Source organism: Lampris incognitus, chromosome 7 (assembly GCF_029633865.1).
Source record: "Lampris incognitus isolate fLamInc1 chromosome 7, fLamInc1.hap2, whole genome shotgun sequence".
NCBI classification, from domain to species: Eukaryota; Metazoa; Chordata; class Actinopteri; order Lampriformes; family Lampridae; genus Lampris; species Lampris incognitus.
This window is the reverse complement of record NC_079217.1, coordinates 6,037,227-6,064,246: the sequence shown is the minus strand read 5'-3', so window position 1 is coordinate 6,064,246 and position 27,020 is coordinate 6,037,227. Positions and strand designations below refer to the sequence as shown.

The window sequence follows — 27,020 nt, the reverse complement described above, 5'->3', positions numbered from 1 at the left end:
GTTTGCATGTATTTCTTTGGTCATCGAATTGCTCCAAAAGATAGTGGATCAATCACAGCTGATTATCGTGTGGCAGCTTCAAAGCCCCGGGGGGGGGGGGAAGCCAGTGAGTTTATTAAAACAAATCAAGAGTGGACTGGTCAAAGCTTTGGGTAAAGGATTTAAAGTTTATATTATTACTCATCGGTGAGCAAACTGCGTTTAGCACATGACAAACAAGGGCAACAAAAACATTATGGCAACAGGCAAAACGGTGTGGCAATATTGTTCAAGAAAATGTTCATCACACACAAAAAAAAAAAAAAAAAAAACTGGGCTGAGGTCAAGTGACGCGTCTTTAAATAGGCTTACGATACACGTGTACAATCAGGAGCTTAGTCATGTAGGGTAGCAGTTGCCGCTCTAAACACATGAATAATGTGCAGTTTACATAGAAATCTCAGGATATAAAAGTTGCTTGTGTCTTGGCGTTGACCTTTCTATGCTCATTTTGTGCAGCTGGTAAATGGGGAGGTGGCAAATCTAAGGACTGGCGTACCCAATCAAAGTGGCAACCGCCTACGGAGTGCTCATGAGCCGAGGTCGTGACATATTTCCAGACCCGCGTTGGTCTTTGACTTCAACTTAAAGAAACCCTACATGAAAACCTGGTTAAGACTATTTCAAAGTGACATCAAGTACTGATTAGTGGTAAAAAAAAACAAACAAAAAAACATTCGGTCTTAAAATCTGAGGAAGCGTCTAAAGAGCATGATTCAGATCATAATTGTGCGGTAGAATAAAAGGTTGTGCATATTAAATTATCTTATACAGTGATGACGTCCATTGAGGCATGCCCACTCCGGGGGGGGGGGGGGTGGAGGACCAGAACTGTTGACTGATGAAACCCACAGTCATCTGACCAAACAGGTGACTGTACGTTTTGTTGTTCGTGATGTATAAACAATCGATGGTAAAAAAAAAAAAAAAAAAAATTACGCAATCGAACACACAGTAAAGCACGGTAATACTAACAAAAACGGTTTGATCTAGAAATACTGCATAGTTTAGTCAGTGCATTGGATGCATTTTGTGTTCAGATGTCAAGGGTACGTGGAAGGTGAAGTGAATGTATTTTTGGTGTTGGTATGCATCTATTTGGAAAGTGTAAACACTACATCAGAACCACGTTTGGTTGGTTCCACCTTCCTGAGCAGTTCCTCCGGTTCCTTCTTTTTCAAAAGAATAGCCGACCTCGTCAAGAAAAGAACAGCTGACCTTGCTGAGACAAGAATCTTCCATAATATGGTATCTATCTACACATCTATAGGCAAAATGCTTTAAAAACAAATCATGTGATCCGATGGAGAGTGATAAATCTCGACGGAGTGGTAAACGCTCCAGTTCACTAATTTGGTTAGTTGCCTAATGCCAGACCAGCAAGTTTCTCTAGGCAGGAAGCTTACGCAACTACTATACTAGCATTGCCTCCCTCACGGTAAAAGCGGTTTAGAGGAGTTGGCGGCTTGCCTCGTCAGTTCAGCTGGCCTCACTTCAACAGGAGGTGGGGCTGAAACAGGACTCGGGCATCTGGCGTGAGCCTTTTTTGTGACTAGGATGCGTTTAAGGTCAGCGGCAGAATGTTTAGGGGAGCTGAGGGACATTGTGCTAGCTTAGGCCAATAACCTGATGGCCCCATTCTCAGAGCCCAGGAGCAAAAGTCTCTTGGTGGGCAGGACGGCCAGGCTGGTGAGGGTGCCGCGGAAGTTCTCCGAGCTCAGCCTGGTGCTACTGACAGGGCTGAGGGAGATGTCCGCCATCGAATACACCCCGATTTTGTTAGCTACAGTTCCGGTCACGATCTCTGAACCGTAGAGGTCAAAGGCATGAACGGGGTCCGAGGACAGCTTGTACTGGCGGAGTGGCTTGTGTTCAAGATCTTTCCACACCGCGAGTGAGTAGTCAGTGGAGGAGCTGATGACCAGGTTTCCCTCGGCGGCCTGGAGGGAAAACAAAACGTAGATCATTAAAAAGGCAAACATACACCCACACACTTAACTTGGTAGTGAGTGCTACCGTTCGCTGGGTATTTTTTGGGCCAGATCTATTTCAAATTAGGCAAGACCATGAATAGAGTTTATCCCTCTTTCTCCCACTATTAACATCTGAACAGCTCACTAGTAGACAAAGTACTGACAGAGAAAAGTGTAAACGCAATACCGTAGTCTGTGTTGGGTTTACGTACCACTGAGAATTACTGAGTCTTTCTAATGAGTAACTTATGTCCATATTTGCCTAAACTTGTGGCTTTAAAACCAAAGACACAATCCTTGACCCCACAACGCAGGGTTAAATAAAGTTTGCTCAGCTCTCGCGTTTTGTTGACCGCAAATTTGCCGGGTACAACTTTCACCATCCTGCAGATCCGAATGCCTCTGCTTTCTTGGGATGCCAAAATAAAAATACCCGACTTAAAATGCTTTGCTGGTTGTTTATCACATGACTTTTGAAAAATTCCATCATTTTCCTTAGTACTAGTGTGTACTAGTACTAGTGTGTACTAGACTAGTGTGAGGATGCCCAGAGGACTAGGCTGAGCTCTGAGATTAGATAGAGTTGATTGCTCTAAATATTGCCTGTATCTATATATATATATATATATATAGCTTTTTTTTCCGAAACCGTCAATGGTGTTATAAGTGCTCAACTATTGAGGAGCAGAATATCAGTATCAATACACACACACATATATATATTATATATATATATATATATATTGCTTAAGAAGGAAAATCCTGTTGACATATTCCACTGAAAAAAAATATGCGTATTGACATATCTTGTGGAAACGGTAAAAGCCCACTAAAGGGCAAGACAAAAATGTTCATGTGCTGGCTAAAGGAAGAACAAGTACAATTTCTTGACGGTCACTCGAGGTGAGTAATGTGTGATTTGTGATCTATCTACACACATGCAAGTTGACCATGGTGTATTTGAACAATGAAAAAAGGAGACAAAAATAAAAAGGATTAAAAAACAAAAACAAAAAAAACACACCCATTCCTACAAAGTTACAAGTTTGCTTGACCTGAATTCAGACACTCGATACCGAATCGGTTTAAGAGATTCTGCTACGCACTGCTTGGCGTGACTCTCGATAACAGCAAATTATAAGGCTTATATCAGATATCAGAGTTTATCAATTTTTATTTATTATTTTGTTTATCTAGTTTATCTTAGAGTGATATCAGTTTCCCTTTAATTAAAGTATTCAAATTGACTTTTTAATAACGCCATAATGCTGGTAACTGATACTTCAACACAGCTGGTACTGAAGATCGTCTCACCACACTCGAAAGAAAAAGGAGATCTTGAACTAAAATGGTCAACTCAGACAAGATTTACAGCCCCCAAAATGCTGGCTAGAGACAAGCCTGCTGTGAAACACTGACAAGCACAAATGTATGCTTTTAGGCGAGGCAGACCTTCATTTGGAGGATGTCTCCTTCGTGTGCAGGCCAGCCCTTTAAAACCAAGCCTGTGCGAGCATCCAGAAGGACGATGAAGCCAGAGGAGAATCCTGCGGCCACTGTGCGCCCTCCAGGACTGACTGCCAGGTAGCGGATGAGCCCAGCACTCACATTGTTGTATGCCAGACGAAACTCGTGCTGAGAACAAAAGGGAAGTACCCTGTGAGGTCACCTTTAAGCTGGGTTGACTCTGAGGAGTCTCAGCAACGGTAATGGCATCACTGCATTAAAGAACAGAAATGGATGGTATTTGATGGATGTTCTATGTGGGGAGTCTGAAAAGAGAGTGTTTGTTCTTTCACAAAAGGACTAGCTACCTGCAGCCCTGGTTTGCGAGGATCAATGAAGCGGAGAACAGAATCTGCACTGCCGAAGACGAAACTGCAGTGTGGAGCTGGCATTGTGGTGACAGCCGTAATGGGATTCTTCCCATCCAGGGCTTCATACGAGCGGATCTGCTTGCCTGGGCACAGAAGACAGATAGACAGCAATATGGTATCATCCATTAAATCAGAATCAGAACTCAGTCTCAGTTATTTGCCAGGTAGATACCTTCAGATATCAGGAATTTGATTTGTTGGGTTACTCACTGGGACATTTAACACAGTGTACATTTATTCTAAGCATCTATGATGCAATCACATTTTACTGACCAAATGAACAGTGCACTAAATACGGGATAAATGATTTTAATCATTAGCAGAAATGATCTCCCTCACCTGTATACTGGTCCCATAAGTGCACGGTACCATCGCAGCTGACCACTTCCTGTGAAGCCTCTAGCTGTCCGACATAAAACACAGATTTTCGGTGGTCCGTATACGTCAGCCTGGGCTCTACCTCCCGCGTTCCATCGCCGTAGTTATAGAGGGGCCAGAGCCTAACAGTTTTGTCTTTACTGCCGGACAGGAAGTAGTCCTCTCCAGCCAGTGGCGCCAGACACTTGGCGGTGCCCGAGTGGCCCAAGAAGCTCTGCAGTCGAATCTGATGGAAGTGGAAGTGTGGGTCCTGCTGATTGAGGCCGATCTCATACTGCCAGTAGGCTAACCAATTGCCCTGCAGGGAGCGGCCACTGCGAGGGAGCTCCTGCTTCAGAGCGCTGTCCTCTGGACTGGGGCCTGTCACCAATGCGCCACTGGTGGATAGGGTGGTGAAAGTGGAGGCGGTGGTAACAACGGGGGCAGTATGGCTGGGGTGGGAGCGCCTCCAGGAGTCAACTGAAGTCATGTTGGGGCTACCACTGTACTCGGTGTCCCGGGACACTTGGATACGGTTTCCAACCAAGTGGCTTCCGAAGGTGCCAGACTCTGGGAGGGAGTCCGATCGTGCTGCGGTGGAGGAATTGGAGGGAGTAGGGAAGGGGTTGCGGCCCATATGTCCGCCTATGCCATGGGAAAGGCCCATGGAGGTGTGAGGGAGCTCTGCTCTTGATACTGCTGTGGGATTGGCCTCTGGAATACCTTGGCTTACACTCTCGTGGTAGGACTGGGCCAACCGCCAGACCAGCTCATGGTTGGGAACCAGTTTACGGATTGCTGTGTCACCTACAGAGGCCATAGCACAAGGCTCAAGTGAACCACTGGATTGCAGGAGCATAGCTGACTTTGTTACATTTATATTCTGGCTGATTAAACAGACTGTAACTTAGGTAATGCATGATTTTGTTTTGATCTGGAGGTAGTACATTGTGTTTGATGAAAGACGGTGTGTTTCTTACCAATGAGGCAATAGAAGGGGATGTAGGAAGCATAAGCCATCTCAGGGTTAAACACTGTCCGCAGCTCCTCCAGCACTCCCACCTCAAATGTCTCATTAGACTCCTCTGGTGTGCACAGATCCACCACGGTAACCTCACCAATCACTCTGCGGGGGGCACTCTCCAACTGCAATTGGGGAAAAAAAACAAAACAAAAAAAACCCAACAACAAGCCATTAGGTCTGGATGAAAATTCTGTGTAAATGACTTCATCTACAATCAATCAATCAATCAATCAGATTTTATTTGTACAATAACAAGAGAACTCAGCAACATAATCTCAGCAAAGAAATCAGAATATCCAAACTTAATCGCTTGAAATTATGCTTTTAAAGCGGTACAAGCTTCTTAATGCTCTCAGGGAACCAGACACTGTCTCAGTACTTGAACCCAGATGAAACGGCCATTTATTCAGCACCAATATAAACTACCTCACCCTGAGCTGCAGTCTTGTCATTCACTTTCTTTTGTCTCACACATGCAGAGTCTGTGTTGTAGCTGTTCTGTCCCTTGTTCATACTATCCTTACATTTATCAGGTGTCATTAGTATTACATAATGAGCCTCTAGAAACGCCCTTCGACAGCTCTCTGTGGAATAAACCTGCCTTAACATGTCTGGATTCTACACCTGCCACTGTACTGGCTGTGCAGTGAGGAGGGACAGTGTGTGCACCTGTGACTGTAGACACTGCAGCAGAGAAAACACAGCGAAGAACCGGCGCAGGGTGTCGATCATGTGCTGCTGCACCATCTCTCTGCCGATGCGCAGGCAGATGAGCGCCATCAGACTGAGCGTTTTGTAACACAGCGCAGAGCGCGTCTGCATCCCACTGGGGAACCTGAGGGCAATAGGAGGGTTGTAGAGCCAAGCACACAAAGGTGAAGCGATGGGGTGAATAAGGCATCCCCCCCCCCCCCATCCTATCAGATCCGTTTCAGCCCAGATGTAAAAGAATTGTTTTTTAAAATTGGCTCCTCCTCAAGCAGGTGTGACACGAAAAATATGTTGAATGTGCACAGTGAAAAATGTGTAAAGAAATGAAAATAAGATATTTCTGTTCACAGCCTGTTTTATACTCCATTTTATGCTTGCCAAGAAATAAAGCATTAACTGACTCAAAGGTACATCGTAGGATGCACTGGGACACGTCATCAGTGATATTTCCTGAGGTCCTTGGGTGTTTCGGGTCTTTCAACATCGTACACCCTCGCTTGGCGGCACGGTGGCGTAGTGGTTAGCGCGGTCGCCTCACAGCAATAAGGTCCTGGGTTCAAGCCCTGGGGTAGGTCCAACCTTGGGGGTCGTCCTCTGTGTGGAGTTTGCATGTTCTCCTCGTGTCTGCGTGGGTTTCCTCCGGGTGCTCCGGTTTCCTCCCACAGTCCAAAGACGTGTAGGTCAGGTGAATCAGCCATACGAGATTGTCCCCAGGTGTGAATGTGTCGGCCCTGCGATGACCTGGCGGCCTGTACAGGGTGTCTCCCCACCTGCTGCCCAATGACTGCTGGGATAGGCGCCAGCATCCCAGGACCCCGATTGGGATAAGCGGCTTGGATAACGGATGGATGGACACCTTTGCTGAGGTGACCCAGCCAGGGTTGATCTGGCCCTGGCTTGTGTCCCAGCAGCATTAGCCCACAGATCACTCCTTCTGATCCAAAGCCATCTGGAGGCCCTCTCTGCAGCCTCCATGGAAGACTTGATCGCTTTCCTTTTAGCAGCCCCAGTGATGCCATGTAGAGCCACAGTGAGCAGTCAGCATAGCCTCTACACCCCACTTCAATGGGCTCACAACGCACCTTCTAGCCTCTCCTGATCAGCCAGCTCCTGGTACTTGGACCGCTTCCACTCATTTGCCTCATCCATCCGGACCTCCCAGGGACCCGTCAGCTCTATAAGGAGCACCTGTTTGAAGAGGCTAATGATAGCACTATGTCTGGCCTCAACGAAACTGTCATAACGTGGTCCGGGAACCTGAGTTGCCCCCCCCCCCAAAAAAAAAGTCTGATGCAGAGGTGAGGAGACTGGCTGCTGCTCTGGGCTGTGACTGAGGCTGCGCACCAGCCCTGACAAAGGCAATGTTCCTCTGTCCGCAGGCTTGCTTGTTGTTGGCCACAACTTTGGAGACGACCTCTGCAACTGTCTTTAGCACCTGGTCATGTCGCCAGTGGTAACGGCCCTCCCCCAGGGTTGATGGGCAGCTGCTGAGGATGCGCTCAAGTGAACATTTTCCAGGGCACAGAGGACATGATGGAGAATCAATCTTGCCCCAGAGATGGAGATTTGCTGGGCTAGGCAGAACATCATACACAGCTTGTACCATGAACTTGCTCCACTGTGGTTCTGCCTGCCAGATATCTGCCCATTTATAATTATTATAATTAAAGAACTATCATTTCCAAAACATGACTTGTGTCTGTGTGTGTAATTTATTTGTGTGTGTGTGTGTGTGTGTGTGTACAGGTGTAGTTACCCCATTCGTGGGGAGGTCAGCAGGTCCAGTAGTGGCAGGAGTACATCTTGGTTGATCTTCATCAGCATGTCCATTAGAGTGGTGTCAGAAAGAAAGACAATTATCTTCTGGGTGAGCACTACGGCTCCCAGAAGACCTGCCTCTTTACGCGTATTTAGACGCTGTGATGAGGGCGGCGATACCTAGAGAAAATACAACGCACAACATTGGAAGATAAGAGATACGCTAACATTGCTAGACTAATAAGAATTTCCTTTGATAAGACCCTCATCACAATAAACAGTAATTAATTAGCAATTAGCTCTGAGTTAGAGATGACTATTTGCTAATTAAGAAATCCTGGGGGAAATAAAAATACTGAAATAATGAACGCTGGTTTTTATTGTTTGTTTTTACCAAGTAGCCAATGTATGGCAGGTACTGGTACGTGAGTACAGGCTCCCCATATAGGTGAGCTATGTAGATGAGACAGTCCAAAACAGGCCCTGCCGTCTGGTCGCCGACCACAGGCTTCTTCTCATAAATACTGCCCATTCCCACGCTTTCTGGGCTGCTCTCCTCAGACACAGGGGCCAAAAACTGGTGTTTCTCAGGTCCTTGTGGTAGGAAAAAGAGAGAGAGAAGTCAGTGGAAAAAACAAAAGCACGCATTGCCTAGTAACACTTGGGACCAAAAGGGTTTCAAAGTGGTTGTGTGGCAATATTTAAGGTGTGTATTGCTGATAATATCAAGAAGGCTACCTCGATAAGACGACTGGCAAATAATCGGATTATCAAGCAGACGTATATTTCAATGGATGCAACAACAGGTGTACTGAACAGAAAATGCAAAAAAGTCCTATTAAATCTTGGCAGCGGAAGACACGGGATTTACTACCTGCATTGAGAGAGCTGAGTCATCTTACATCACATTACATTACAGTCATTAAGGCGACGCTTTTATCCAAAGCGACTTACAATAAGTGCATTTAACGTAGGAAATCAGGGGAACTACTAGTCATCAGAGGTCAGAAGTGCATCTTCTCTCTAAACAAGCATCTAAGAGCAAAACCAGTACTACAGTAAAAGAGCAAGAAAGAGATTTTTTTTTATGCGTGAATACTGCAAGTGCTACGAGCAAGTAACAGGGTCGTAGTTCTTGAAGAGGTGAGTTTTCAACCTGCGCCGAAAGATGGGCAGCGACTCCGCTGTCCTGACATCAGTGGGGAGTTCATTCCACCACTGTGGGGCCAGGACAGAACCGAGCCGTGACCGGGTCGATCGGCAGCAGAGCAAAGTGGTCGGGCGGGGGGGTGTAGGGCTTGACCATGGCCTGGAGATAGGAAGGAGCTGTTCCTTTCACTGCCCTGTAGGCTAGCACCAGTCTTAAACTGGATGCGAGCAGCTACTGGGAGCCAGTGTATGTCCATGAGAAGGGGAGTTGTGTGGGAGAACTTAGGGCGGTTGAACACCAGACGAGCTGCAGCTTTCTGAACAAGCTCCAGAGGTCTGATGACCGACGCCGGGGCGCCAGCAAGGAGGGAGTTGCCGTAGTCCAGCCGGGAGATGACCAGAGCCTGGATGAGCACCTGTGCCGTCTCGTCTTATTGTTTAACCAAATTTTTTTTATTCATGTGCCGTCCATGGACTGAAACATCTGGGTTGCTCCAAGAAGGGGTGCACTGTGCAGCTAACCAATAGTTCACTGTGATTATGGGAGTCACTAATGGCAGTTGTAGAATAAGTTTATTTGAACTGTGTGTGAATTTGGCCATAATGAGGCTGTAGGCCTTCTTTATATGCCTTTTTTTTTAAATTTAAAAGTTTGTCATTTTTTTCCCCCCCATGGCATTGGAAAAAAGGTTGGCCATCCTCATTTTAGTGCACGGTTATCAAACACAGCATTATGCGGTCTATACAGAGATGGTTCACGCTTGTGCATTGCTATCTCACATATGTGCATTGGGCAGTATATGTGGCTCCGTCTGGAAACATTATGAGGGGAGCATCTCGTGCATTTCCTATGAGATTATTGGGCAGGGGGAAAAAAATTCTCCAAATACAGAAGAAGGGCCTGCCAGTCCAGCTTAAAAATACAAGCAGTGACGCATGGATACCATTTTTTTAATACAAAATCCCGAGAATATGTTGCTATTATTGTTGTCGTGCACGTAAGAATTCATCAAAAAACAGAGGTAAAAATATTAACCCATTTCATCCAATACTCACCAATGTAGCAAGTTGTCAACAGTCGGAGCAGGTTTCTGGCCACATATCGCGATGTCACAGTTGGCCCGAGCTTTGCTGAAAGCCACCTCACTGTCTTGCAGACTGTATCTAAGTTTGGAAATGTCACAAGTAACATTATACAGAGGCAGATTAAAGGATAATATATGCCTTGCAAACTCGTCAACCTTCCTTCACTCACCAAGAAGAATCTTTTGTTCTTTCTCCCCAGTGTCATCTGATGGATCATGTTCCTCCTCCTCTTCTTCTCCCACCATGCCTTTCTCAGTTTCCTCGAGTGACATCCCATTCACAAACTCTCCCTCCAGAGTGGCTACGGTAGCCCCAGAACACTCTGTGCAACCAGAGAGGGTTAGCTCTGTGCTTGGCATACCTGGTTCATCAGTTCCCTCTTTACCCTCAGTTATCTCTTCCTCCTCCAGCTCTCCTCCTTCCTCTCCCTCACTAGCCTGCTTGAGGTCCTGGCTGCTGTCAGCTGACTTGAGGCTGGCTCGCTCCCGTGCAGAGTCTCCGTCACCTATGGAGATTTCACTAGCACTGCTCTTATCACTTAGCCTCCCCACACTCAGGGACTCCTGGTCTTGCTCCTTAGCAGCAGAGCTCTGACTCTGCTGCTTCCCAGCGGCCACACCGGCCCCACTGTTGACATAGAACCCATTTTGAAAGTCCTCTCCCTCGGTGAGAAAAACCTGGTCATTGAGACTGATGCCAGAGGAGTAGTCCACCAGCCCTGTGTCCCCCACTACTCCAACTCCCCCACTTCCTCCACCGCTACCTCCCACCTTCCCACTGACAGAGCCAGACGATGTACATCCGTCGACACACTGGAAATCCTCCTCCTCTTCCTCTCCGAGGTTACAGGTCCCGCCCCGCAAACCTTTACCAGTTCCCCCTCCTGAGCGTGAGATGCAGCTCTCGAAGCCAGCGATGACCTGCAGCACGTGGGGGAGAAGGTTGGACAGGAAAGCCTGCAGGCCGAGCCTTACGATCAGCTGCAGAATGAAGCAGTCAGTGTAGAGATAGAAACGGCCACGCAGGCAGTGAGGGTTCTCATAAACACTGACCAGAGGCTTCAGTAGGAACTTGCTGGTGTTTCTGGGACCCAACACTTTAGAGATGGGCTCAAATAGGTACCAGGCAGCATAGATGGCAGTGGACTCCTCAAGCATGAGGGCAAGCACAAAAGGAAGGAGAATTTCTAAACCCTCAGCTGTGATATTGCCCCGTAACAGTATCTCAAGCTGCTGCCACAGGTGAAAGACTACATCTCTTCCTTGAAGGCTACAAGTGCTCTCCATCTTAACATGGTAGGAGAATATAAAATGATGAAGTGCAGGGAAATATGTGGGGAAAGGAAAGGGGCTGATGACAGGGCTCAATAACTGGCTAGGGTTTGGTGGAGGGAGGCCCTCATAGATGGGGTCATATTTGAAAAGGAGTGGCCTTGGGCAATCTGTTATCTCTTTATGTGCTTTTCTAGAGTGCTTTTGAATGCGTAAAAGTATCTCAAGAGCGTGATGCAAGGACAACGGCACATCACGGAGGCTGGCAGAGCAAAGTTTTAAAATGGCTTGGAAACGCTCTCTCAGGGGTGTTCCTAGTTTTAAACCTCTCAACTTGGAAGAATAAAACATCTCGGCAATGAGAACACCAAATGCCTGCATATCCCTTTGGTAGAGCTGTACTAGAGGAGGAACTGACTCAACAATTATCTTGCCTTCTTTCCTCTCCTCGTTAGACTCTGCTGAATAGCACACTTCGGCGTGCAAACTCTTCACTATGAAATTGTTCAGTTTCTCCAGCTCTTCTAAGGGCTGCAGTGGACTGAATCCTTCAGGTAGGGTGATCTTGAAGTCTTCTACACTGGCAGCGGTCATGCTACCCTCCCCTTGCTTTTTGTTGACAGGAGCCCCTCTTTGCAGCATGGCACCACGTAAGCCAGTGCCCAGGCTGCTTGCAGCACCGCCTGTTCCCTCACCGGGGAATGAACTCGGGGACTGGGATACAAAGAGTGCTGTGTGTTCCCCCATTTTCCCTGCAGCTGCACTGATGTTTGGCAGCGGCACAGATGAGGAGACAGAGGTGGATGAGCCAGTGGAAGCTAATGAGAGAGCTTCCATGCCTTGTTCAAGCTCTTCTTCTTTGTCTACTATTGTCCAGCCACTGGACTCACACCCTGTGGACTCTGGCACCATGCCATCCACAGTGTCAGCAATGGTGTTGAGCACAGGTACTTGTAGAGAAGGCACATTAAGAGCAGCAAGGCCTAAAAGAGGAGGGTCTGGTGGGGAGTATTGGCAAGGAGCAAGGCGGGGTGGATGGGGCTGGTCAAACAGCTGAACCACACCATAGCTAGTGAGATGAGTGTGGTTGTCGACAAGATGGAGGCACACATTCTTTGCCTTAACAGCTTCTTTACCTGACAGCTTGTAGCCAAACGTGAGGTCTATCCAGTGATGCAAGTGCTGAGACACCTCTCTCCTCTCCAGTAGACGCCTGTGGACCTCTATAAACTCCTCACAAGAGTTGCACCATGAAGGTACATCCAGGTCTGGCATGTCAGGGTGGATCGAGCGGAATATGGAAGGATCTGTGTAGAACTCTGGAATGCACTCATCTGGGGTCCAGCTTTGCATACGCTCCATACTGGCTGGGTATTCATTAGGCTCCCACTGAGACCTGACATGGCTGCACAACACTGACTTAGGGGTTTGCCGGGCCTTGTAGACATAGTATGTAATGTCTGAGAGCACATCTGAAATGTGGTGAGGTACGTGGAGGTGGTCAGACTGTCCGATACCACCGGTACCCACAGAGCCACCCAGGTCTCCACCTACACCACTTCCCCCTCCACCATTAGCCACTGCAGCTGCCAGAGCCTCTTTGGTCATCTCATAGGTGAAGTCTAGCTGTTTATCCCCTTTGTTGAGTCTAAACTTTGACCGCCTGAGGTCACGAAACCTTCCATATGGCACAGTGAAATCCACCACCCAAGGAAGGACTGGGTGATAGTTAGGGTCTCCTTCTCGCCTCCCTGCTAGCCTGTTCAGTTCCATCAGGTAACAATAGTTACTGACTCGACCATGGACCCAGTCGAGGACTAGGGATTTGAGGTTATCAAAGCAGTCTCTACAAAGGCTCTTGTTTGCACTGTACCTATGAGCACTGTCCTTTGGCAGGATGCTTTTTGGCACTTGTCTGCCAGTAACGTGGGCATCTCTCTCTCTTTCTGTCCCCAATTCCTCATAATGGGCCAGGCTGAGCCTGAGACGGCTGCAGAGTTGATCATCTACTGCTATGTCATGCAGAGACAGCTCACCACAAGACAGGCCTGCCGCATGACAAGCTTGCAAGGCTATTAGCAACTGGTAGAGGATAAAAAGTACTTTGGCATGACTGGTGGCGAGTTTTGCCGGGCTGTAAGAGACAATGTCATGGAGTGAATACTGAGTGTAGGGTAGAACCACATAAAGAATCTCTGCTGACTCCAAAAGACACACTGCAGGAAGGACATTGGGGCACAGATGGTCTGAATGGGATTTAGAAAAAGAGGAAGAGCTGGATGGAAGTGGGGTTTCTTTCTCCCTCTCTCTAGCAGGGGAAAGGGATGGTGAAACTTTGTCAGTTGAGATGAATGTAGAATTGAACAGCTTTTGCAGTGCTTGACGCACAGCATCTAATGCTACAATCTGGATCTGTTCAGTGGCCCCTGCATAAGGCTGCACCAAGTTGAGATAAGCTTCACGCCAGAGGTTTCTGGAAAATGAGGAGAAACAAGGTAGTGGGTTAATGATGTTCTACACAACCACTACATTAGTTGTGGTAAATTCAAGCATTTCAGCAAACTCATTTAGAAATTCTTTATAAGCATTTAACCAAGTATTTAATTAAACAGAGACAAGGCATTCCAGGTAAAATTTACCCTAAAAATGCAGCCTTTTCTATTACATTCCAACATAATTCAGTACAGATTTGTGAATGCCAAGACCTTCTTTGGGATGTTATTATGAGATGAGCTTCAAACCTGATTAATAGTGAATCAGGTCTAAGAGGAGGAGGGAAAATAGCTAAATATTAGGCTTTGGTAATGAGACGAATATATCGGCAACTGGCTGAGTCCAATCGGCAGTTGTTTTTTGGGGTGATTTTTTTGCGTGATTTTTGTCCCTTTTATTTTGCTGATTTAATGGTCAGTCAATGTCCCCCCCCCCTTTTCTCCCTAATTGTATCTGGCCAATCACCCCGCTCTCTGACCCGTCCCGGTCGCTGGTCCACCCACTCTGCCGATCTGGGGAGGGCTGCAGGCCACCACACGTCTCCTCCGATACATGTGGAGTCGCCAGCCGCTTCTTCTCACCTGACAGTGAGGAGGTTCGCCAGGGGGCCGTAGCGCGTGGGAGGATCACTATTCCCCCCAGTTCCCCCTCCTCCCTCAACAGGTGCCCCAACCGACCAAAGGAGGAGCTAGTGCAGCAACCAGGACACATACCCACATCCGTCTTCCCACCCGAAGACACGGCCAATTGTGTCTGTAGGGAAGCCTGACCAAGCCGGTGGTAATATGGGGGTTCGAACCGGCGATCCCCGTGTTGGTAGGCAACGGAATAGACCACTACGCCCACTGCTGAGCTAATTTCTGGCGAGTCTTTCACAAAACAAGGCAGTGACTGCAGTGCCTAAATGAAAATTAAGCCGTCTTTAGTGGTTGCTGTCCAATCAATTGGTGCTGAAAAGCAAAGTCAATTCATAAATCGTGCCCGAGAACTAGACCGAAAAACTGTATGTGCATCATTTAATAGCATAGTTATGTTATTTCCATCCGTTTGTTCATTTGGAGGCTGCAAGCGGAGGCGTCCTTCTGCCATCGGTCCTTCTTTTTTTTTTGCAAACCATGTCGGACAGCTGTTCGGCCTGTCTTTACAGCGTATTTCTTAGCAAAGATGTCCAGGTAATTTATTTTATTTAATTGAAGAACTAGCCTACAGGCTGTAATGTTTCAGTAAAATTTGATTTTTTTTTCAATTTAATGCTCGTGCAAATTGGTGGTGTTCGAATCTTTTGCCGGTGTGCTGATGATTTATGCTGCCTTGTCAAGAAATGTGACCGCAAATCGATAGCAGTCTAACCCTAACCCTGCCTAACCCTGGGCAGGACCACTAAGCAGTACATCTCAGTATGTAGCACATATCGACAGAACACCGGCACCACTCGTTTGCGGAGATGGCAAACTACTTGATTTAGATCCTTCGGCTTGCCGGTTGCATCCGGTTTAAAGCCAAAATAACCCAACATAGGGGATTCTGTATTCTCTTTCCGCAACCAGCTCTTCCATCATTGCCTTCACTGAAAATGGCCAGCACACAGCGGGAGGACATGTCCACATATCACCCAACTCTGCTGAACAGATGGGCTCACCTTCTTGCTCATCACTTACAACACTATAGTGAGAGAAGGTTTGTCCAGGATCGTCTGGAAGACTACACAAAAGAAGTTTCACGGGCAATCTCATTGAATTACCACCAATGGAAAAACTGAAATACCCAACAAGGCACCGCTCCAAGTTGAAATCATTGTGAATAAATAAATGAATAATAAATCTTGCCCAATTCCCCCCCCCCAGGGATTCGTAAAGTATTCTGATGGTGTGTGCGGGTTCCTTTCTTTTTTCAAATTTCTAATTTTGGATGAGAGCCCACAAACACTTATCACACATAGGGGATGCCTACATTTTGTGACCAGGGTACTTTAGGTACCACCACCAGCTCTTGCTTTAATGTGATGAAAAGACGAGAACGCACAGCACCTGACATTACACTGCGACACACACTGCATGGTTGCGAGGAAGGAGTCCAGGGGCGCAGCCTTCCCTTCCCGGCAGCAGGGATCTCTGGCCAACCTGTAACCCAGCTTGCTCTTCCTAACCCCCTGGACGCACACCCGCGTCCAGCCGGGCGGCAGCTTGGCCTGGGAGCGCTGCAGGAAGCTGCGGATTTCTGTCTCGCCCACGCCCTCAAAGCGAGCGCACCGCGTGACCCTCCTCTCCCGGAGGCCCGTCACCCAGCGGGTCGGGACGAGAGCCACCACCTCTCCAGGACGGGGACCGGGGCCCAGCTGTCGCCCGTCGATCCCCAAGTCTTTCTCTATGGCTGGGGTCAGCCAGGCCATGGTGAGGCCCCCGCGAAGAGTCACGCACCGCCGAGCCGCCGCTTCTTGGCCTTCTCTCACAGCGGACGGCCGTCACACCTCCATGGAGTCGGGACGCCGGGGGGCAGCAGGAGTGGGCTTGGATTGGTTTCCGGCCAGTGCTTCAAATGGGGGGGTGGGGGGCAAAACAGAGAGAGAGAGAGACAGTCAGTGGGATAAGTCAACAGCAAATAACTGGGGCAAGATCAGTCGACTGAGCTGCGGAGCTGGACGCGATCAGGGATGCGACGGCGCAGAGTCCACGCGACGACTAGTCGTCGGGCGTCTTGGGCCGAGCCACGATCACGTGACCGAGCTGCGGCGTCTGACGAGATGGCGCAAGACGGCGACACGCTGCTCGGGTCTGACCCTTTAGTCGAGCGGTTAGCGATGCCTCCCGCGGTGCGGGCGATACGGGTTCGCGTCCCGGCCGCGGCACTTCCTGTGGCTGCGTTGCCCCCCCCCCCCCGAATTCGCTACAATACATATAAATCATCACGTCGTCGTGAATAAGTTGCAACAACAACAACGACGAAAATATCGCACAGGTTTAACGAACACGCGATCGCGTGCGTCGTGGTAACCTCGGGAAACGCCTGAGCTGCGGGAGGTCAACACAACTACGATGGATACCATGACGGCGATTCGCTTCGATGGCGGCGAGAACTGGCGTGATGGTCACGAGGGAGGGGGGGGGCACAAGTCCGCCGCCCCGGGTTTAAGATAAGGGGAAGTTGTAACTTAAGGGGAAGTTCTAACTTCCCCTCAAGGTAGCGTCAAGTAGGCATAACTTGACACTATGTAGCCGCCAAACTAGCGCCGCTAAACAAGAAGCCCACTTCAAAACAAAAAGGGGAGGGGGGGTCCGGGTGCTTAACTATCACCGAATATGACGTCGGCCGGACAGGACGGGGACCCCCTCGACTACAACCCGCCTCTGTAAACCACCACACGGCGGCCAGCGACGCGGTCCTTACAGCAGCCTCGCAAGCTCACCCACCTCTCGCTACTTTGTAGCCGTCAGGCGGACAGCCCGGCGGCCGACGCCACGCCGGTCTCACGCATGACGGGTCTGCGACGTGCGGCCTCGGCGAGCTGAGAATATCCTCCGGCCACAGCGCGGCTCTCGGTCCATGTGGGTTTCCGTTTTTGGTTTTTTTTGTTTGTTTTTTCAGGCAAAGGCGACGGGGCCGGTCGGCCGACGCTCTTTTCCCTCTGCGCTACTCGGAGCCATGTTGTCGAGAGGGGGAGATCACGTGACACCCCGTCGTCCCCCTCCACCCATCTCATGTGACGCCCGCGCATGTTTATGACGGGTACCCTTATGTATTTTTCACCAGTCATGAAATGAAATGAACTCTTTTCATACAGCTTTATTGTTTGTCGGATTTTTTTTTGGAAATTATGATTTCATGCTAAAATCAACGTTTTCCGTTTCTTCTTTCGCTAATGACTCGAGTGTAATGAACACCAACGCCCACGTGGTGGCGCAATAACTATTTGGGTTGTTTTTTTTTTTTTAGGGCCGCTTAATTACGTCACAGACGTGCGTGTTGTTTCACTTTACAGATCTGATTTTATGTCACTGTCAGTCATACGTTCCCTCTGGAAACGTGTACACCCCCGTGCACCAGTGCACACACGCTGCTCTATTTTCTGATGTAGCCTAATTTAAGTGGCAAAATTACCACAATTCTTGACTAAGCAATGCAAACTGACTATTGCGGCAGGTTTTCAGTGCGCACATAAAAAGAGGGAAACATCTGATGCGGCCTGCACGTAATAATACCACATTGTATTATAGACTCACAATTACAGGGATTCAAACTGGAAGTTGTCCTCGTCCCAGCATATCGCCAAAAGCAGCATAATTACTGCTAGTGCATTACGCAGAGATGATCGAGCCAAATAACTTGGTATTCCTTGGCTCAGCATCTCATGTTCTACTGTACTGGAGAGCGGCTACACAGAGCTTTTACTATATTCTGCAGGGATGTTTTGGGTTTGGGACTCCCCTTGGCTAAAAAAAAATGAAGCATCTCTTGCACAAACACACCTAAGATGGGATATGAATAGTGGCCTGTTGTGTCTCACAGTATTTGATACAATAAGATAGAAAACAATACACTTTAGTAATCCTTGTAGGTAGATGAATATAGCACAACTGTCTCAGCTGGGTAGCTTTTGATTTTGGTCCCTGCATGTCAGTTATCATTTCATCTTGCCATTCAGTGTTCCACTTATTGGCTATCCCCTTTCTAAATTATATGAAGTTGTTTCTGATAGATTGCATGGGTAAAAATTATGTTTTTGAAAAAACTCCAATCTGGCTTGAGTTCCAAGCACAGCGCAGCACAGAAACAGACTAATTAAGGGTTTCCAATGACATCCTCGTTGCCACTGATGCTGATAAAGGTTATGTTCTGGTTCTGCGTGATCTGAAAGCTGCCTTTGATATGGTCAGCCACAAAATCACAGTGCAAATTTTTACAGACTGTGTGGGAGTTTTTGACCTTGTTCTCAAGCGGTTTGTATAACGTCTTTTTGATAGACGGTTCTGTTATTTTGGGGTAATTCTGTATCCTCCCCTGATCGCGTGGGTCTTTGGAGTGCCTCAAAGTGCCATACTAGGTCCTAATTTTTTTCTCTCTATTTACTTACTTCTAATGGGTTATATACTTGTATACTATACTACACTACCTTCCACTGCTACATGGATGATTCAATATATTTTCAATATATTTTAGTAATCTTGTCTCATTTAAGACTTGCATGGCATATATCAAAATGTTAGACATATTAAAAAAATCTCTTCAAACTCAATGATGATAGAGTTGATGTGTTAGTCCCCATCACACTTCTGTTACAATTATAGGTAATTTGGGTAGCTTGATGGTCTACATCAAACCATCAGCCAGAGTTCTGTGAGTGATCGATGACTCCAGGAAAAGTGTATAACAATCAGATCATTCTTATCCTTATCAGACACAGAAAAAGATATCTATGCATTTATTTAATCTAGAATTTATATTGTAATTTTCTTGTGTTCTGGCTTCAGCTGTAACATTATATCCAGACTGTAGATGTTTCAGACTCTGTGCCCTCTTGTAAATCATAATTTGAACCTTATTTTTACTCTTCACATTTGCTTTCTCCAAAGAATTTGTGGTTTGCTTTCTCCCAAGAATTTGTGGTTGTTTTTATTGTTCATTCCATTTTATGCATTTATCTTTTATTGACTGCCTTATAATTTCTATCTGGCTTTGTGCTAGTGTTATTTTACACACACACACACACACACACACACACACACACACACACACACACACACATCTTTAAATGTATATATCTATATCTATATATATAAAATGGATGTAAGGATGTTATTATTACTATTATTATTATACAAATTTCCTTTGACTTCATGCCATAATACAACATAATAACCGGGCCAATTCCTTGGGCCTAGGGCTAGAATGAGGTAGAAGTCTATTTGATGGATAGTGCCATTCTTAGGATATGAGATATTATTATTATTATTATTATTATTGTTATTATATATGGGAAAATGAACCCAGCCACCAAGGATGCACAAGCCAGTGCATTCTCAGGGCTGGTCCCAAGCCCGGATAAATGGGGAGGGTTGCATCAGGAAGGACATCTGGCGTAAAATCTTTGCCAAATCAAATGCCGATTTCCATACCGGATCGGTCGAGGCCCGGGTTACCAATGATCGCCACCGGTACTGCTGGCCAGCAGGGTGCCGGTGGAAACTACTATGCTACCTGTAAGTGACCGCAACCCTAATTTCGTTTTACCTACTTTTAATTTGAGATAGCTATACCTATGTATGGGGACTTTTATTTTGAAGAATGTTTTCCTTGCCGTCCGACTAGCGGAAGTCCACTTTGGCTCAACGATAAAGCGGGCGAAGGCGTATGCATGTGAGATCACAATATGAAAAGGATCGTAGTGTTCACTGCATCACTCGAGAATTAGCCTAAATGTTAGAGATGAAGTGCAAGTTGCAGAGTTTCTGCCAAGTTGCCAGCTGTTTCCAGATGTGTCTCAAGATGGCGTTCTAAGATTTTCCTAGCCCCTTGATAAGGGGGGCGAGGTACGTCATGTTTTACATTAAGTGTGGCCTACTATCGCTCATGTGTTTTCTTTTATGGCACATTCCTCTAAATGTATATTATTTTGTGAAGCTATGAAGTAGTTAACCTAATTGTGTTGTGACGGTCATTCTATTATTTCTAGTTTTCACGGTGCTCGACAAGAATTTACCTGTGTGGTGTTTGAAGCAATAAATGCACCCGTTGAGACTCTCCACGTTTCGTCTTTATTGAAAATATCGAGGGCAGCTACACTACTGTTGGGTGAAGGAGAGGGAGAGACAGTACCCACTTCCGCGTACTGTCAGCTCCAGGCAGGGGCTGTGGTCCCCGGGCCCACCGGACGAAGCAGAGCGAGCTCACCCAAGAATAAGGGTGATGTGCAGAACTGCAGCAACTACAGAGGTATAAAGTTGATAAGCCACAGCATGAAGCTATGGGAAAGAGTAATAGAAGCTAGGTTAAGAGAGGTGATGATTAGCGAGCAGCAGTATAGTTTCATGCCACGAAAGAGCACCACAGATGCAATGTTTGCTTTGAGAATGTTGACTGAGAAGTATAGAGAAGGCCAGAAGGAGTTACATTGTGTCTTTGTGGATTTAGAGAAAGCACATGACATGACAGGGTGCCGAGAGAGGAGGTGTGGTATTGTATGAGGAAACTGGGAGTTGCAGAGAAGTATGTAGGAGTGGTGCAGGATATGTATGAGGGAAGTATGACAGTGGTGAGGTGTGCGGTTGGAATGACAGATGGGTTCAAGGTGGAGGTTGGATTGCATCAAGGATCAGCCCTGAGCCCTTTCTTGTTTGCAATGGTGATGGACTGGTTGATGGACAAGATCAGGCAGGAGTCTCCGTGGACTATGATGTTTGTGGATGACACTGTGATCTGTAGCGATAGTAGGCTGCAGGTTGAGGAGAGCCTGGAGAGGTGGAGGGATGCACTGGAGAGAAGAGGAATGAAAGTCAGTAGCAGCAAGATGGAATACATATGCGTGAATAAGAGGGAGGATGGTGGAATGATGAGGACAAGGAGTAGATGTGATGAAGGCGTATGAGTTTAAATACTTGGGGTCAACTGTTCAAAGTAACGGGGAGTGTGTCTGCGGTGGTGTAGCGGTCTAAGCATCGGCTTTGTGTCGATGCAGTTGCCCACTGGGGACTGGGGTTCGCGCCACGGTCTTGCCAGATCCGACTATGGCCGGACTCGATGAAGCAGCAATAATTGGCAACGCTGTCTTCGGGAGGGGGGCGGAGTCGGCTTGTGTTCGTTGCATGAATGTGTCTCTGTGTGTGTCGGAAAAAGCAGTGGTTCGGCCTGGATTCGTTTTGTCACGAAAGTGGGGAGGCGTCTCCTTTGAGACTGCCGGCCGGAGAGATGCAGTTGGCGAACGCATGCAGTATGAGTGTGGGTGTTTGAACTAAAGTAGGGATCGATTGGCCAATAAATTGGGAGCAAAAAAGGGAAAAATCAGAAATACATTTTTTTAAAAAGTAATGGGGTGTGCAGAAGAGAGGTGAAGAAGAGAGTGCAGGCAGGGTGGAGTGGGTGGAGAAGAGTGTCCGCAGTGATTTGCGACAGAAGGGTACCAGCAAGAGTTAAAGGGAAGGTTTACAAGATGGTTGTGAGACCAGCTATGTTGTATGGTGTGGAGACAATGGCACTGATGAAAAGACAGGAGGTGGAGCTGGAGGTGGCAGTTGAAGATGCAAAGATTTTCATTGGGAGTGACAAAGAAAGACAGGATTAGGAACAGGTATATTAGACGGACCGTTCACGTTGGACGGTTTGGAGACAAAGCAAGAGAGGCAAGATTGAGATTGCTTGGACATGTGTGAAGGAGAGATGCTGGGTATATTGGGAGAAGGATGCTGAATATGAGGCTGCCAGGGAAGAGGAAAAGAGGAAGGCCAAAGAGGAGGTTTATGGATGTGGTGAGAGAGGACATGCAGGTGGCTGGTGTGACAGAGGAAGATGCAGAGGACAGGAAGAAATAGAAATGGATGATTCAGCTGTAGCGACCCATATGGGAAAAGGGAGGCATCACACAACACCAATGCCCAGTGGCTGGTGGGCCTAAGAGCAGACCAGGAATCAGGAACAATTAATTTATTGTTATTTCTTTCATGTACTTGCGTACAAACACACACAAACCCCCCTGCCCCCCAACATTTTTTTCCTCCAGCCCACAGCAGTACAAACCAAAAGACAAAAACACATCCAAAATGTCCCAAACGACACCACCAAAAACATACAAAAACAAAGAGAACAATGCAAAAAATACACAGTTAACACCACAGTCCACTCAGTGCAACACAGTCCAAAAATTCCACTGTCCAGACAATGAATGCCAGCCAGTATGGCTGTTGGAACTGCCGGTCTGCATGGGCTAGCAGTTAGCTTAGCCTGCCCCGCTTCCGCATCCTGTCAGACCGCCCTCGGTGTTTCCTCACAAACGTAAGTTCGCACCGCCATCTTCCCACACCAGTACTGGGTGAGGCCATTGCAAATGTGAGTTCACACCACCATCTTCCCACACTGGAAGCTGGACCACAGCGATACCCCAGAACAAGAACCAGTTATCATCACAGTTGCCGACCAACAACGAATCTCAAACATGAAGAGCTGGACAGCACCAGGCCCTGACGTGATTCATGTGTCACATCCCCGCTGCTGTTCTGCATAGGCCTGAACTCCCTCAGTTAGATCATCACAAAGAGTGGATACGGATACAGGTTCAAAAGTGGAGTTACCATCAGCCACCTCCTATACATGGATGACATCAAGCTGTATGCCAGCAATGAGTAGGACATTGACTCACTGATCCATCTCATCAGGATCTACAGCAACGACACTGGGATGTCATTCGGACTGGACAAGTGCAGTCGGGGAAAGAGGAAAAGTGTTGAGCACTGAAGGGTTGAATTACCAGATGAATTACCAGTTGGCATGCCATATGGCAGGATAACAGACATACTGGGTATTCCACAGGCAAATGAACACCATGAGGAGGCAGCAAGGATAGCCAAATACCTCCAGAGAGTGAGGCAGGTCCTGAGGAGCTAGATCAGTGGAAAGAATAAGATCCTAACTATCAACACATATGTCCTACCAGTCATCAGATACCCAGCAGGAATAATAAGCTGGCCATAGGAGGAGATAAAGTCGACAGATATCAAGACACGGAAACTCGTAACAATGCTTGGAGGGTTCCACCCGAAGTCCAGCAGCCTGAGACTGTAGATAAGCGAAAGGATGGGGACCAAGGGTAAATGATTTTCAGGGCCATCCAGGACATAACAAGGAACACCCATGAGTACATCAGAAAGAGGGCCTCCCTGGATGAGCTGCTGGGTGAGTACCTCAGGCAGCAGAAGACAGAGAGTGCAGAGGAAGAAGTGGAGGTACCATGGAAGATCGAGCCCCTCCATGGGATGTACCATTGACAGAAGACGTAGATGATATTGAGAAATCCTACCAGTGGCTAGAAAAGGCTGGACTAGAGGACAGCACAGAGGCTCTGATCATAACAGCATAAGAACAGGCACTCAAGACCAGACTGGTTGAGACAGGGGTCTGCCACACCAGACAAGACCCAAGATTCAGGCTGTGCAAAGACACCCCTGAGACAGTTCATCTCCTAGTAGCAGAGTGTAAAATGATAGCTGGGAAAGTGTACACTGAAAGGCATAACCAAGTGGCTGGAATAGTGTACATGAATATCTGTACTGAATACAGACTGCAAGTCCCAAAGTCCAAATGGGAGACACCGCCAAAGGTGGTTGAGAATGGCAGAGCTAAGATCCTGTGGGACTTCAAGTTCCAGACTAACAAGCAGGTGCTGGCTAACCAACCAGACATTGTGGTGGTTGACAAGGAACAGAAGACATTAGTAGCGACTGATGTAGCAATCCCAAGTGACAGCAACATCAGGAAGAAAGAGCATGAGAAGCTAGAGAAATACCAAGAGCTGAGGGAAGAACTAGATCGGCAGTGGAAGGTGGAATCCACAGTAGTCCTAGTGGTAATAGGAGCACTAGGGGCTGTGACTGCCAAACTGGGTGAGTGGCTCCAGCAAATTTCAGGAACAACATCTGAGGTCTCTGTCCAGAAGAGTGTGGTGCTAGGAACAGCTAAGATACTGCGCAGAACTCTCAAACTCCCAGGCCTCTGGTAGAGGACCTGAGCTTGAGGGAGATGCACACTGCCCGAAAAAGAGAGGGAGATTGATGTGTGTGTGTGTGTGTGTGGGTGTGTGTGTGTGTGTGTATATATCACAGAGCCTAGCGACCCTGTGATGGCCTGGTGGCCCTGTGACAGCCTGGTGGCCCTGTGATGGCCTGGTGGCCTGTCCAGGGTGTCTCCCCACCTGCCGCCCGATGACTGCTGGAATAGGCTCCAGCATCCCCATGACCCTGAGAGCAGGATAAGCGGTTAAGATAATGGATGGATATATATATATATATATATATATATATATATATATATATATATATATATATATATATATAACTTTGTTAAAAGAAACACTCAATGGCAGGGAAAGTGCTCAACAAATAAGGAGGAAAATAATCCAGTGAGTCAAGTAAATTCTTTACGAGACAGTACCAGCCTGTTTCATGCCATAAGCAATCATCAGCTGTCAATAAAGCTACTTGAGGAAAGGACATACCATTTACTGCCTCATCATGCACATGCATGACGAAGCAGTAAATGGTATGTCCTTCCCAAGAGAAAACTTCACAGCCTGATTCCAGACAACCTTGAGCTTGGACAGGATGCTCACCTTTTTTTGATAACAGGTAGCTAGAAAAGAGCATTAGCTTTGCTCCACTGACAAATCAGACCAGGGTAGATGTCACCCACCTGCTTGTCCACAGGGTAGTTCCTCCTGTCATCTTCACTTTGCTTGCTCAATTAGATGCCATGTCTCAGGATATCCCTCACAGTTGGCAGTTCAGACACCAACAGCTCCTGCCCAGTGCCAACAAGATTACTCAAATGAGAACTCGATTTCGTCCTTGTTCTGACTTGAGCCATTTTTTTAACTAGTTCACAGTGAAATAAAAACAATAATACACAGGTAAGTATCCACTACAGATAGGTATTAAAGTATTACACAGGTAAGTATTACAGAAAACCGTCAAAATATTCCCTTCACAGATCCCTGTTTTCCTTCACAGGTAACTCGGGCTGACAATAGGCAAGTACACAGACCAATTAACAAATATAAAACAAGATAATGTATGTTTAATATTCTTATCTATTTGTTCCTCAGGTTCCTAATCAACAACGTGCTTCCTGGCAATGCCACAGGAAGAGAACAAAAGACGGATGGATAAGGATTGCCAACCTCCCCAACATGCGGCTTTCAGCAACAACATGGCACAACGTAAGTCCAACAGGAAGTTACCACAATAAAGGCCATAACTTCAAAGTAAAAGCCCCAACTTGGTCTCTTTCTTCCAGAAAAATAGCAAAATAATCAACAAAGATGTAACGATAATCAAATGCAAACGGATGTAGGTTAAGGTTATCAGAATTTAAAAAAATTCTTCAGATTTGTCTTCTACACACCAAAATCTGTTATTTGAACGCCGCTCTCGGTTGATTTACAAAACATACAGCGTATGGGCCCACCCTACCACCACAACTTTATAATATTCACGCTACCCGCTGCAAAAGGAAAGCCCAAAAACGTCATTAAGGACACCAGCCACCCCGCTCATGTTCTGTTCTCGCTCCTTCCATCTAAAAACGTTACCGGAGCATCAAATCACTCACCATCCAACTCAGTGATAGTTTCTTCCCACAGGCCGTCAGACTGCTGGACAGCTGACACATCCATATGCACCTTACATTGTTGTGATATAGTGTACTTTTCTATGTTGTGTATATAATGTATGAATTCTGTGTACATAGTCTAATAGGTCTGGTGTAGGGATGGCGTTCCCTTGTGTCCTTTGTGTTAAGGCAGAAAGAGCCGAAGCATGAGAATGTCATGGCCTTCTAAATACACATGACCGTAAAGCTGAACTTGAACTTTAGTTTTTTATCTCTCTCCATCTCCGTTTTGATATAGCTGCGCCATCCAAGACCCATGAAATTGTGTGTGTGGGATTGTCATAACTATCAGCCATGTGTCTGTTCAACTGTCTGTCTGTCTCTTCACCTGTCTGCCTGTTTGTCTCTTCATCTGTCTGCCTGTCTCTTCACCTGTCTGTCTGTATGTTCATCTGTCTGCTTATCTGTCTGTTCATCTGTTCGTTTGTCTGTCCGTCTGTCTGTGTTCATGTCTGTCTGTTTGTCTCTTCATCTGTCTATATATTCATCTGTCTGTTTGTCTCTTCACCTGTCTGACTGACTGTATATTCATCTGTCTGTCTGTCTGTCTGCTCATATGTCTGTATATAAATCTCTGTGATCATCTGCCTGTCTGTTTGTCTCTTCAACTGTCTGTCTGACTCTTTATCTGTCTGTATAGTCACCTGTCTGTCTGTCTGTCTGTTCACCTGTCTGTCTGTCTGTCTCTTCACCTATCTGACTGTCTGTATATTCATCTGTCTGTCTGTCTGTTTGGCTGTCTGCTCATATGTCTTTATATAAATCTCTGTGATCATCTGCCTGTCTGTCTGTCTCTTCACCTGTCTGTCTGTCTGTCTGTTCACCTGTCTGTCTGTCTGTCTGTCTCTTCACCTGTCTGTCTCTTCACCTATCTGACTGTCTGTATATTCATCTGTCTGTCTGTTTGGCTGTCTGC

The 27,020-nt window shown here is 46.9% G+C and overlaps 1 protein-coding gene across 1 annotated transcript; it reads right to left on the bottom strand.

The window, feature by feature from the left end:
• Positions 1–102: 102 nt before the first annotated feature.
• On the bottom strand, positions 103–17,353 carry wdr81 (WD repeat domain 81). Its single transcript, XM_056283171.1, has 12 exons — positions 17,146–17,353; positions 15,766–16,267; positions 10,144–13,718; positions 9,945–10,052; positions 8,134–8,333; positions 7,738–7,919; positions 5,940–6,105; positions 5,227–5,392; positions 4,229–5,053; positions 3,827–3,972; positions 3,465–3,647; positions 103–1,979 (listed from the first exon to the last, which is right to left on the bottom strand). The coding sequence occupies exons 2-12, from the start codon at positions 16,125–16,127 to the stop codon at positions 1,653–1,655; spliced, it is 6,240 nt and encodes a 2,079-aa protein (XP_056139146.1). The 5' UTR covers positions 16,128–16,267; positions 17,146–17,353; the 3' UTR covers positions 103–1,652.
• Between the last annotated feature and the right edge of the window lie 9,667 nt (positions 17,354–27,020).